Source organism: Natrix helvetica, assembly GCF_964273705.1.
Source record: "Natrix helvetica genome assembly, chromosome: 2".
Lineage (NCBI taxonomy): Eukaryota > Metazoa > Chordata > Lepidosauria > Squamata > Natricidae > Natrix > Natrix helvetica.
In genome coordinates this window covers 248000458-248015033 of record NC_138552.1, presented here as the reverse complement: position 1 = coordinate 248015033, position 14576 = coordinate 248000458, and the positions used below count along the sequence as shown (strand labels likewise).

Here is a 14576-nt window from a genome sequence, read left to right as displayed (position 1 = left end):
GTTGGATACTTTTTAAACTGCATGTTCTCATGTACATATTCTATTTAGTAAAGAAGTGTTTTGCTGATTTGCCCTGTAATGCAAATTACAGGGATGTGCTAAGGATGAAAGAAAGCATTGCAAAAATTACATACAATAAAATGCAAATTAGTAATTCTATGAGATGACATAAGGACATTTGCATCCTTTTTCTGAATTTCACAAATTCAAATTCTACTTTAGCATTACTGAATCCCATGAAAAAATCAAAACCTCTTATGCTGATAATTTAGCTAGCAGCAAACACAGAAATCCATAACTGGAACAGTACTTCTTACCGAATGTGTGTTGCAGGGAGGGACTCATACTGACGAGACAGAAATAATTCTCTGTGTTTCAACTGGTGCTTCTGTTTATCAGTTAGATCTATTTCTTTGGGAATTTCACATTCTTCCTCAACTTCTTCTACACAAAAGAAAAGAGAAGCCCAGTGTTATCTTTAGCCATTTTTCAGGAAGGTTTCTGTCCTCTATGAAACTTTCCACTTCATTTTTAATAAAATCACATCTTTCTGTTTCTGCAAAAACTCCAACAGTAACCAAACTGATCACAATTAAAAACAATATTCAATGGGAAAAATCTATTTACAAGAATTATTTTCTATAATACAAAAACACTAAATAATACAGCTACCCTTCACCCTTGAGCTTTTTTACAATTCAATTATAATCATATTAGGTTGAAGTCAACGGTATCTCTCTCTCTCTACCAGCATAATGGTATAACTGGCAAAAGACATGTAAGGGCTAAGAAATAAAAAGATGAATAAAACTTCTTTATCCTAATCTTATTTCTTCTTAGCCCTTAAAAGTATTGGCAGAAATCCCCTTTCATTATATTAAATTTAGCTCTTTGAAATATACCACTTTTGAGACTGAGCCATCCAGGGGTGGGTTCCTGCCAGTCTAACCTCTTCTATAGAAGAGGTTCCACAAATCCACAGTGCCGTTTAGAACCAGTTCCAGCTCCCTCCCCCCGCCCGTCCACACATCATCAAGATGAAGAGCGAGAGGAGGTATTCTGGGAGTTGAAGTCCACAAGTCTTAAAGCTGTCAAGTTTGAACACCCCTGGGGGGGGGGGTTTCTAAAGGGTTAGGAGTGCAAGGGTCTTGTAATTTGACAGCTTTAAGACTTGCGTGCTTCAAATGCCAGAGTTCCTGAGCCAACATTTTGGTTGCTAAGCAAGAGCGTTGTTAAGTGAGTTTCACCACATTTTACAAGTTGGCCACTCCCATCCAGTCACATGACTGGCAAGCCACTCCCACCCAGTCACATGGCTGGTAAGTCACTCCCACAAAGCAGGCCACACCTACAGAAGAGGTTCTAAAAAAATTTGAAACCCATCACTGGAGCCATCATTCTTATCTTACGTTTATTTTATGAATCTGCACTGTATATACATTTTAAATAGTAGATTTTAAATGTAGATTTTACACATTTAGATTTATATTTTTAATATCATCAAATAATTCAGTATTATTTGTAATTGCAGCACTTATTTTAAATCAGATGACCAAAGGTCAGGAATGACAGAAAGAACCCTTTATATCAGTCAAGCAAATCTTTCTTAGGGTCACAGACAAGCATAAGGAAGATGAGGTATGGACAATATAAAGTATAAAAATATATCAGTATTTAAGAATAATTATAGAGAGCTCAAAAATATAGAACATATACATATAGAAAATATAAAACTAAACCAATGAGTGCTTTGGTCTGATTCTATCCCATGCTGAGTAGAAGGATCAAGGATGAAATTTTAGTTATCTTCCTTTTCCATGTGGTCTGAAAATCATAGTTAATGGGGCAAGGACAAGGGGAAACTCTAATGTAATTCTATAACAAAACTCTCCAATTTCTAATGGTATAATAGCCCCATATGAAGCCTTTTCCTATTTAGTTATAGTGCTGCAAATTACAAAATTGGAAAAAAGATTCATGTGAAAAACAATTTCTATACAAGTTTCTAGGCTTATTTTACACAAACGTCTAAATTGAGCTTGTCTTCAGAGGTACTTTAGTCCAATGCTTGCTTTTTTAAAAACCAATCTCTATTAGCCCTAGAGGTTCTCATAGTCATAACCTAAGAATCCTAATACCAGTCTAATCCTAGGGCCTGCTCAAATCGGCCTTCATCCTTGGGTATAGCTTCTATTCATGCTTGTACATTCTCACCATACCAGTGGTGGGTTGCAGGCGGTACGCCCCGGTACAGGCGTACCGGAGCCTTCCCGGAGCACCGGATACCGTTCCGGTACGGTGCTCTGGAGGGCCCACTCACCCACCCGAGCTCCTTACCGGTCTTTTAAGTCTTCGGCACTTCTGCGCGTACGTGCACGGCGCATACAGCCCCTGTGTGATGCTCCGCTGAGCAGCTGGAGTGGCGCTAAGATGCATACACGCGCTGTGCACATGCTGCACGCGTCCATGTGGATGCCCCCTGGATCTGTAAACCACCACTGCACCATACATATAAAGTAAATAATTAATAGGAAAGAATGTGAAAGACGCTTATAGAAAAAAGGGGCTGGCTACTTGTACAACCAAAGTTTGGAGAGAAGAGTCCTTCTCAGAAGTTCTTTGGGTTTTACACACTGTGGCCCTCTCTAATGCCTTTGGGCAATTTCTGTATTACACAGCACTTTCAAGCAAATACAATCTATCTTAGGGGGAACAGAAATGTCTTGATCTTACATTTCTGCCTGCATTCTTCTCCCTTCCATCTCAACCCAACAGTGTTAACCACCAAGGATAGGACTGGTGAGAATCTTACTGACTGCATACTTTTAAGCACACTCTCTTCTTCACCTGTTTGTTCTTGAGACTAGGATTCCAAAATGACTAAATTTTTGTTCTCTCTAGCCAAGAGGGTGAAACTGTATACTTGCAATACATTCCATATCTAAGATCCGTTTCTATGTTACAAACTATTTACAAAAACCAAAGAGTAAATTGAGCATAGTTAAATACAGAATTTGTTTTAAAAAAATAGAAGTAAAGACAAATTAAGTTTTAATATTTCATTTTCCTGTAATAGTCACTTTCCTAGTATTCCCACTTTATTATAAATTCTTGACAGCAAAATAACTGAGATTTTTCACCAATTAGAATCAGAAGCAGCCAATTTTACAGTATAGCTAAAACTAGGAAAGTGACTATTACAGAACAGGTAGGAAATGGATTTTCCTAAGGGACCACATGAGAAATGGACTGTTATGCAGAGTGAGAATGCATCTGCTGATGCTTCACCTTCTGCCAATGCCCTGGTGATGCTTTGCGTCCTCTTGACGATGCCGCAAGCCTCATAAGGATGACCGAAGTGCAAGATTCAGCTTGTGGGCCATGAAAGGCCTATGTCTGATATACACAATGTAGGCAACTAAAATTAGAAACTTGTCAAGGAGATTGTAAAAATAAACTCAAAGAAAATGGAGTTAAATTATGTTAACTAACTCACCTCCACCTCTAAGGTTTAAGCATATGCCCCAGATATTTGTAGACTAGGGAGTCAGTTGTCCAAATCATTTCGAATTAAGTATTTCAGCATGACATTTTTACACTGACTCAGCCCTCATTACCTAGTACTAGCATTGCAATCAACATTAAAAATAAGGGAGAAATATCTGAAAAACATGGGAGTGTGAGCCAGGCTTTACCAATAAATAAATTTTAAAAAGAACTATTGTCTCCAAACTTAAAAAAGAACTAAGAACTATGTCCAAACTTTGTTTCTGACCTGTCTAAACCAAATATCGTAACTGCAAACAAGCACTGAATTCCATAAAATTACTTTTTGCACTGCCAAGACAGTATGAGGAAGAGGAGCAAGAGAGAGAAATTAGAGGGGTTGTTGGTACTCACTGAACTTGCTTGTTTTCTTGTTTCATTAACCCAACTATGATGAAGATGTTACCTAGTTAGGGTAATGAAATGACTGCAAGAAAACAAGCAAGCCCAGGCAGCATCAAGGACCCCTCATTTCAACCCTGAGCTACAAATGTTCTCCTTTATTAGAGAATAAATTATTCAAGTTCAAGATATATGGGCCAGCGTGTACAAATTCTGCTTCAGCAGTTGCTTGAGTGGATTGATATTAAACAAGAACAAGAGCAAGAATGCTTATCCCCTAATGATATGCTTGGCTGCATTACTTAATTTCTTAAATCAAGCTTAAAATGTCAGGTAAGGAGCCGAAGTCAATAGTCTTTATGATGGAAAACAAAGTTTATTCAAGCATGCTTTATAAGCCACCAGAACACTTTAAACAGACATGTCTAAAGAATGAAGAAAGGTACCTATATTAGTAATGTTCAATCCTATATAGTTGTGCACCGTTATAAGAATAGATATGTCTTTCATATTTTCACTCAATATATATACAGATATGATAAATTCAGAACATTTCTGAGTGTTCTGAAACATTTAAAATACATAACACTGCCAAGATAGGTTTTAATAATTTAACTATTATGTTTTTAAATATTTTAGTTTATAAAAGTTTTAAGATTATATTTTTTACATTTTAGGTCACTTCATTTTTCTTCACCATTAGGAGCACTATTTTAATGAAATATAAAAATATAATTTAAACAGATAGAAAAAACCAAGCAGAATAAAAGTGTATGAGAATAATATCTACAGCATAAAAGCTACAGTTTATTTATTGTAATGTCATGAAACTTCACTAAGGACTGCCTGCTGCATTCTTATGATAAGTAAGTAGTTTTGGTCAATACCTAGCTGTTGTGGCCCAGCAGTGGCCAGCTGAGCTGTTGGTGGACTCTGACAGCGATGACCATTATGGGACTGCTCTGGAGGATGAGGAAGACTCTGGAGGGTGTTTGGACTCAGAGCAGGAACTAGAGAGGCCTATTGGCCACCAGGTGGCATCTGAGTCAGGGAGCAGTGAGGAGGAACAGAGGGAGGTTGTCCCTGATGTGCGTGTGCATAGAGCTGAGAGAAGGGAGCAGATGTGGAGAAGACATCATAGAAGGAAATAGGGACAGCTGACTACGGTTGTGGCCCCTCCCAAAGAGTTTATAGGTGGAACGACGGGAGGGGAATATTTGCAGGAAACAACAGTCCATTTTACTAGCCGTTGGGAAAGCATTCTGTAAGACTAATCTTGGTTTCTTGAAGATAGCGTTCTAGGCTCCTAGCCAAGGGGTGGCTTTATCTCCGTAATTAGTCGTGGCAGACAGCCAAGCCTGTGTCTGCATATTCATTAGAATCACGGGACAGAACAGTTTGTTTCCTGCCTTAAAACAAAAACTGTAAATATCATCACCATGGAGCAGCTACGTGCAGAAAATGCACAACTTTCGAAACAGGTGGCTATGTTGGCTGCACAGGTGGCACAGCTCCAAGCTCACCCTGCTCCACCCCCGCGTCGGAAGAAATGCCGGGTTGCAGTGCCTGATAAATTCGATGGCAACCAAGCCATGTTTCCAGCTTTCTTGGGACTCTCATCGACTCCGGAGCTACCACGAACTTCATGGACGAGGTGTTTGTGACCAAGTATGTGGTCCCTCTGTGTCCAGTAGATCCTCCTATGATTGTGGAGATCATTGACGGCTGGGTGCTTCTGTCTGGGCCTATCAAGGCCGCCACGCAACCCTTGCGCCTGGACATCGGTGCTCATGAGGAAGCCATCCAGTTCTACATTACCTCTGGCCTGCATTTCCCCGTGGTCTTGGGCTTGGCTTCAGGTGCACAACCCACAGACCTACTGGTCCCAGAACCTTCTCACCTTTCCAGCCTTGCAATGTGTGGGCCACACACGTCATGTCTGTGCAGGCCAGTTGCTGAGTCCACCTGGGGTGTCCTTGCCTTCTGACATAGCAGATTTTGCAGACATGTTCAGTGAACAAGAAGCAGACCAATTGCCACCGCACCGGCCATATGATTGTCCCATCAATTTGATTCCGGACACACCGCTCCCCGTGGGTTGTTTGTATTCGATGTCAGACCCGGTGTTGGCTGCATTGCAGGACTTTTTGGACAAAAACCTAGCTCGGGGTTTTATCAGAACCTGTACGGTGTCGGCAGGCCAAGTCAGCGACGGGAGCCTCTCCAGGGCTGCTCCAGCCATTGCCGACCCTGAAGAGACCCTGGGGGGCCATTTCTATGGACTTCCTGACAGACTTGCCTCCGTGTTCTGGATTTACCACGGTGTTCGTGGTGGTAGACATGCTGACGAAGATGGCGCATTTTATCCCGTGTCGGAGATTACCAACAGCCCGCGCCACCGCCTGCATGTTCATCCAACATGTTTTCAAGCTGCACGGCCTACCTGACAGGGCCGTATAGGACAGAGGAACGCAATTCACAGCCCAGTTTTGGAAAGGCCTGATGATGGCATTGGATGTCAAGATATGCTTGTCTTCAGCGCACCATCCCGAAACCGACGGAGGGACGGAGAAAGTACCTGCGCTGCTTTGTGAACCAGCAGCAAAATGATTGGGCGGACTACCTGGCAATAGCGGAGTTTGCGTTCAATAACTCACAGCACACATCCACGCAGACGACGCCCTTCTTGGCCAATGTGGAGTATCATCCTCGGTTCTTTCTCCTCACACCCATCGACTCACCAGTCCCCGCAGCTAAGGACTTCCTGTCGGAACTACAGGCGGTCCATCAAGTGGTGCAGCGATATCTGGATAAAGCCAAGGAGGACTATAAGAGAGTTGCGGACAGGTCTCGGCGTGCGACGCCGGTGTTGAGTGTGGGCGATCAAGTGTGGCTGTCCACTAGACACCTTCCGTCAAACCGGCCAGTCAAGAAGTTACGCCACCGTTACCTTGGCCCATTTCTTGTTGAAGCAGTCATCAATCCGGTTGCCTATCATCTGACTTTACCACATTCAATGCGAGTCCATCTGATCTTTCGTCGATATCTTCTTGTTCCTGAACGGCCCGCTTGTCCTCTTCGCCAACCCGATCATCCCCAGCCAGAACCCCGTGCCGATGAGGCGCCGACCGAATACGAAGTTGCCAGGATCCGGGATTCCCGATGGCTGAAAGGACGGTTCCAATACCTGGTGGAATGGAAAGGCCAAGAGCTGGAGGATATTACCTGGGAGAATGCGCCCTCCATGCACGCACCTGGTTTGGTGCAGGCCTTCCATGAATAATTCCCAGCTAAGCCACGCTGTGAGCGTCAAAGGAAGGGCCCTGCAGTGAGGGATAGTGTTGTGGCGCAGCAGCAGCCGGCTGAGCTGTTGATGGACTCTAACAGTGATGACCATTATGGGACTGCTCTGGATGATGAGTGTGATGACTTTTGGCATAAAATAAAGGCAGACAGCAAGGAACTTGAACTAGAGGCTTGTCTTTATTCAGCGGCAGCCATCTTAAAACTGACTTCTGCCCTAGATGACATCATTAAAAAGGTTAACTGTCTCCTAGCCTTCTTAAAGAGCTAGGCACACTAATTGCACTTAAAATATAACATAAAACATACACATCATTACAATGAGGAAGACTCTGGAGTGTGTTTGGAGTCAGAGCAGGAACTAGAGAGGCCTGTTGGCCACCAGGTGGCATCTGAGTCAGGGAGCAGTGAGGAGGAACAGAGGGAGGTTGTCCCTGATGTGCGTGTGTGTGGAGCTGAGAGGAGAAGGGAGCAGCTGTGGAGAAGACGTCATAGAAGGAAATAGGTACAGCTGATTACGGTTGTGGCCCCTCCCAAAGAGTTTATAGGTGGAACGACGGGAGGGGAATCTTTGCAGGAAACAACAGTCCATTTTACTAGCCGTTGAGAAAGCATTCCGTAAGACTAATCTTGGTTTCTTGAAGATAGTGTTCTAGGCTCCTAGCCTAGGGGTGGCTTTATCTCCGTAATTAGTCGTGGCAGACAGCCAAGCCTGTGTCTGCATATTCATTAGAATCACGGAACAGAACACTAACATTTGACATTAATCTGATTAATGAGACATGTATGTATAAGAGTCAAACTCTAAGTGTATAAAGTCATGATCAATAAGAGAAATGTAGATATGTAGATAAAAGGTATTCATTATAATATTTCTTTTGAACAGTGACCTCCAGGGGAAAATATAGCATGCCATCAAAGAACATTTTTTAAGATTACTACCATTTGAGGAAACAATATTGTAAAACAATCCACATACTAACAGTAGTAATCTACATACTAATAGCAAGAATTCTATGCCTCAGTGTTTTGTGAGCTGCACTATTGCAATTTGTTTCTAGGTGCAATTCAAGGTGTTAGTTATAATCTTAAAGTCCTCTGTGGTTTGGGGCCTATTTATCTACATAACCACTTACACCAAATAGAACCTACTTGCTTATGGGAGACTGCAGAAAGTGCTTGCTGACAATCCTCCCACAGCAAGAAGAGACCTGCAGGCAAATATTTTCTGCAGTAGCTTCCTTTCCGTTGAATGCCCTCCCACCGAAGACATTAAAATCACAAATTTACTCCTGGAATTCTGAAAGCTGTTAAAGATATAGTATTTCAATAAGAGTCAGGGACTGAGACATTAATAATAAAGATACTGGAGATATAAAGGTTTATGGTGGTATCTTTTATGCTGCTGATATGATGAATTGTTGTTACGTTGGGACATATTTAATGATTTTGATTTTTAATTATTGAATTATGAATATTGCACTGTCACTCTTGCTTATGAGCAGCTTAAGATTCATAATGACTTCAGTGCCATAAAAGCAAGTGTACCTAATAAATAAATCATAAGCAAGAATTATTTCAGAAAAATGACCACACAGTTCACATGGAACTCTATCTAATCAATTGTTTATTTAATTATTGGGGTTCTAGGCTGCCCACCTTCAAAACAATTCTGGGTGGTTGAACAACTTAAAATAAAAATAATGCAATATATGAAACTGCCTACAGTTTATTGTGTTCTCCACCTTTAGCAATCACCTGCTTTATTCCTAGCAGCATCTTTGCAACCTCCTAATGTATATCAGATGCAATATGGCAGAAGCATACTGGAAAAAAGTGAATTATTCAAAATTTTGCAGAGGCTTATCTAATCTTGATTATATTTTCCTTGGAAATCCCTCTATTGCACTCCAACTTTGGGGAGATATTTTAAGTGAAGAAACCACGAGATGTATGGAACACAAATGAAGGATAAAAAAATTCATGGAAGCAAAATTTAAGTTAACTACATTTAAAAGTCAAGATGTTAATCTTTCAGGGTTTGAAACAAAAGAAACCATGAAAAACGTGCTGAATTATTTTGCTCTTCTACTCAACAATTAACAATATGAATAAATATAGAAAAATAATTCTGCACTAAATTATCTACATCGATTATGCTGTAGTTGAAAAAGGGAAAATCAAACAGCAAATTTATTAGTTCTTAGTTTCAACTCTAATTGCTTGTAAAGATATATTTGATTACTTGTATGAAAATGCAGACAGGCATGAAATTCTGAATGCACATCCCACCAAGGGTAATAGAGTATTAATAAATTGCATATATATTCAGTTTCACATGCAGATTCTAATGAGTTCATATAGACAGACACAAAATATTATTTTAAGAATGCATTATTCATGCTATTTGCTTCTAAATAAAATAAAAAACAACTTACTTGCATGTTTGTCTGCAAGCATAATGAGGCTATTGGAGATGTCTCGTCGTCTGTAAAAGCATACTACTTTTGCTTCCACATTACCACTGGCCGTCTGGAAAATGACAGAATTAATTAATAAAGTATGTATTAAAAGTAAATCTTAATATTCACTATAGACTTTCCACAAAACCAAAATTCATCTTTTTTAAAATTGGCATTAATCATGTTAAACCAAAATTGATTTACAGAAAACAAAATAACAGAGTTGGAAGGGACCTTGAAAATCTTCTAGTTCAACCCCATGCCCAAGCAGGAGACCTTATCATTCCAGACAAATATTTCTCCAATCTCTTCTTAAAAAGCTCTAGTGATGGAGCATTTGCAATTTCTGAAGGGAAGCCTTCGACCTTAGACCCTAGCTTTGCTCTGAGATTGAAAACCTGTTTCTTTATGTAAGGATTGAGCCCAGTTGTCATTATACCTGACACATTTTTTGAGGGGTATTGTTTGTTTATTTGTTGCTCTGTTGTCTATAATTCTTTTAAGAGCCTCAAAAAATATATCTATTCCTGTATTTAATTATTTATGAGGACGGGACCTGATTCTTTGGAAGAACTGCTAGAGAACAAGATTGAAATTATCCATCAAAGTAGGACAGGCCAGAAAACCCAAGAATTTCAAAAATAGTACTTATTACTAGAGAGCATCATAGTAATAGAATTTTAAAAGATGTCAGAATTCCTGTCTTCTTCATCTTATGCCAAACAGAATTAAGGCGGGGTTATTTAGAACTTCTTTCTCATGCTATCTACTTTTCCATGATTAAGTTGCATACTTCTTCCCTTAACAATCCATTCCTATCTTCATCAGGTTAAAATTACTGTCTTTAATAGGTCTACTCGTTTTAAAGAGCCAGTTTGGTGTAGCGGTTAAAGACCCTGAGTTAGAAGGGTGAAATCATGAGTTCTTGGTCTGCATTCTGCACAGATATGTCCAATAATTCAGTAGGAGTCAACACTGAATCAAAGGCACACACACATTTTATAGCATTGCCTCATGAAGAAGTTGCCAGGCTTTTTTTGATAAGTAATAGAAAGATGCTGTGCTCACCTAAGGTATAAATCATTTCTTCCTAACCTAACCATTTTCAAAGCATGCACACTCCTATTATTCTAGTTAGGTTACTTTAGTTACGTTAGTTAGTTAGTTAGTTAGTTAGTTAGTTAGTTAGTTAGTTAAAACATTTGGATCTTCAATATAAAATAATCTCATATAGTCCTTGTTCTCAATTTACTATTTAAATAGATACAACAAAAAATGAAGGAATAAAAAAACTCTAGCATTTGATTCTTAATCATATGTGATATATGATATAGTAATATATACAGTTCTTTTTCCCCTGCACACACGTGCACACACACACACAATTTTATTTTCAAGATTTTGTGAGGCAAAGCAGGTTTAGCCAAGGATACTTAGTAACTTTGTAATTTACTTGTTTCATAAGTCTGCTAATCCTTCTAATCACACTTCATTCAGCCTGACCAAGGGTGTGCCCAAAAGACAAAAAAAATTGTTTTGTTTCAAACTTGAAAAAAACTCAACAAGAATTGAAATGTTCCACAAGGGTAAGAACTAGAAAAGCAATTCTAGTGATGCTTATCACTTTCAAAGTCTGACATGATATAGAACCAGGTTTTTTGGTGGTTCCCTGAGGGATCTGCCTCTTTCACCAGATCAGATACAGTAAGTACATTCCAGATCTCTACTCTGAAATGCTGCCATCTATTGGATCTTAGAAGTGTACAGTGTTTTTTTTGTAGCAGCCTCTGCTCTGTGGAACAATTTTCTCTTTAGAAGAGAATATTTGTAGCACAGCGTTCCACTATGGGGTCCTTTGTGCTCTCTCAGCTTGGTGGTTTTCTTATGGACATTTCGCTAGCAAACTAAGTAACATCATCATCACTGCAAGAGACGTCTTGCAAGAAAACAACCAAGCTCAGTGACCCCACCCTTCTCCTTGAGATCCAGCAGGCCTTGACTCTTTTAACCTTTTGGAAGTCTGTATGTTTTGGCTCTTCTCCCAACCGCTATAATAGGAAGAGGCTGGAACTTTAAGACGATAGTGTTGGCTGCACTGGAGAGGCATGGTTGTGATACCATGTTCTTACATATATATTTATATATATATTTAATTTTCAAAACAAACAACACATCCTTCTTTACATTCTGTAGAAAGTGTATCAGTTGGTTACAAAAAGGCTTTCGTGCATTTCTTCCACAGTCAACAAACATATTTCATATGAACTCAAGTACTTTAACTCAGATATTTATACATGTTACCATCATCATACCACCATTTTCATTTGATTATAATTGTTTAAACGTCCTTCATCTTAAAATATACCAAGATTTAATACATAACCACATACTGGCATTTCATTTACTATTTCTAAAATCCTCCAATAATACTGGATCCTTATATCCTATTCTAGCTAAACATCCATAATATTTAATAACAAAGTTTTCTAATTCTCCTTTACACCAAATTATTGTTCACGATTTATATTGAGGTTTCTTATGTTGCACCCATACCTGTATAGAAGTTATCATTATCCCTCCTTTATTTAACTATATCCTGCATCATAACATTTTCCCCCTAATGATCAAACTTAACTGAATCTAACTTACCGTATTTATTCGAGTATAACGCACAAAATTTTGTACCAAAAAAAGGAATCAAAGTGTGGGTGCGCGTTATAAACGAGGGCTGGGGTGGGGTGGCAGTGGCGGCTGGGGAAAATTTACTTGGCATGATAGCCCCTGAAGCCCCCTTGGCCATGGTGCCTGGGGGGATTCCCGAGTCCCGGTCGCCCCCTTCCAGACGGATCGAGATCCTGCCGACTGGAGGAAGAGGGTGAGAGGCGGGTCCTGTGAACGGCGGGAGCAGCGGCGGCAATACTCGCAACTCAGCTGCCTGCCGCCTTTCCCCTCCTTTGTCTCCCAGCCGGGGCGGCCCGCCGCCGAGTTGCGACTATTGCCACTGCTGCTGCTGCAGTTCACAGGACCCGCGAAGAGGGTGAGAGGCGGGTCCTGTGAACAGCGGCAGCAGCGGCGGCAATAGTCGCAACTCGGCGGCGGGCCGCCCCGGCTGGGAGACAAAGGAGGGGAAAGGCGGCAGGCAGCTGAGTTGCGAGTATTGCCGCCACTGCTGCCGCCGTTCACAGGACCCACCTCTCACCCTCTTCCTCCAGTCGGCAGGATCTCGATCCGTCTGGAAGGGGGCGACCGGGACTCGGGAATCCTCCCAGGCATCATGGCCAAGGGGGTTTCGTCGGAGAGCGGCGGCGGCGGCAGCAGCATCTACAGCGCCTCGGTCGAACCGCAGGACAAAAAGACGGGACCCCCCGCAGCCGCCATGTGCCAAGGAGCCTCAGTCGGGAGCAAAGGGGAGGCCGTGGACTCCTGCAAGCCGACCCTGGCCTTGCCGCCCCGCGAGAGAGAGACTTGGACCCGGCAGATGGATTTCATCATGTCCTGCGTGGGCTTCACCGTGGGGCTAGGCAACGTGTGGCGCTTTCCCTACCTGTGTTACAAGAACGGGGGAGGTGAGCAACCTGCAGCCGTGAGGGCTGGGTGGAAGGGACGACGTGGGGGGGGTCTCCAGGATTTTTGTCAATTACAATGCTTGGTGTGAAACAAAATTTTATACCGATTTTTAATCAAAAATTAGGGGGTGCGTGTTATACACGTGTGTGCGTTATACTCGAATAAATACGGTAGTTCTTTTTATTAACCTTTATATATAATCCAAAAGGATTTCTAATCTTCCTTTCATGGGTACCATTCAATATTCATATCCAATTATTACTTATCATAACACTACACATTGTATACATTATTATCATTATTTATTTATTTAACTATATCTATTATCACTAAATTTCACTAAGTTTAACTAGTTTTAAATTATACTTTTCCATCTGTCAATCTGTATCTTTCCAGTAGCAAAACAGTCTCATATCTTCTGCTATTTATGGTGTTAGTCCTCTAATCATCTCCTTAATCAACTTTTTATGGACTCCTCTTAGCAACTCCTTACTTATAAAATCTCTCATGTAATTTCGATGTCCTTCTTCTGTTTCCTTAATCAGCTTATCTTTGATTGTCAGTAGTGTTATCAATGATATTGCTAATAAAATTTCTCTCTTTAAATCCATAAATTCTTTTGTTTTTTCTTCTTCTGTATCTTGCCATCTGGGGTAGATTGCCCCACAATTAAATTCCTCTTTCAGTATTCCACTCTTTCCATTTTCAGAGACAAACCAATCACCATAAATATCAGCAATTTCAATTTCTTTATATTCATTTTCCTCTTCGATTTTTAGGATTTTAACCATCACTTTTTCCATTTGATAAACCTCTCCTTCATCATATTTTACTGTTAAATACTCCAAGTCTTCCAACTTCTTCTCTATCCTCTCATATGTGTTTGATAATTTCTGTATTTCTAAGAATATATTTTGCAGACCGAAAATTTATTTCTGCTGTTGAAATTGTGCCATTATCGCCAGCTAACAAACACTGCTCCTCTAGCTTGGAAGATTTTAACAAGATTAAGCATAGATTCACAATAACGTTTTATTTTCAACTTTCTCTGGTTAAAAATATACTTCAAAGGGACATCTGTATGCTTTTCTTCTTATCACTCTCTATAAACAAGCAGTGAGACCTTGGAGTGCCAAGCCAGGATAATCAGTGAGAAAAGTAAGAGTGTTTCATTTCCAATACACAAACCTCCAGCCTCGGAGTAGCAGTATTATTGTTGCAATCTTCTTTGTTACTTTTTGGATCTTTTTTGTATTTCAAGTTTTAAAAAAAGTCAGATTCTTGAATGAGTTAGAACACCCACAGTAATGAAGGAGAATTTTAGTCCATAGGTTACAAAGAATAATAAAAGAAAAA

At 40.3% G+C, this 14576-nt stretch overlaps 1 protein-coding gene across 1 annotated transcript in view; it reads right to left on the bottom strand.

Annotated features, from left to right (window-relative positions):
• The window catches only part of MTA3 (metastasis associated 1 family member 3), a 138143-nt gene that overhangs the window by 102974 nt on the left and 20593 nt on the right, over positions 1-14576 (bottom strand). Inside the window, exons 3-4 of the mRNA XM_081942716.1 lie at positions 9630-9723; positions 318-444 (exon numbers count right to left, since the gene is read on the bottom strand). Of these exons, the coding sequence (XP_081798842.1) occupies positions 318-444; positions 9630-9723 (221 nt within the window). The remainder of the gene's footprint in view (positions 1-317; positions 445-9629; positions 9724-14576) is intronic.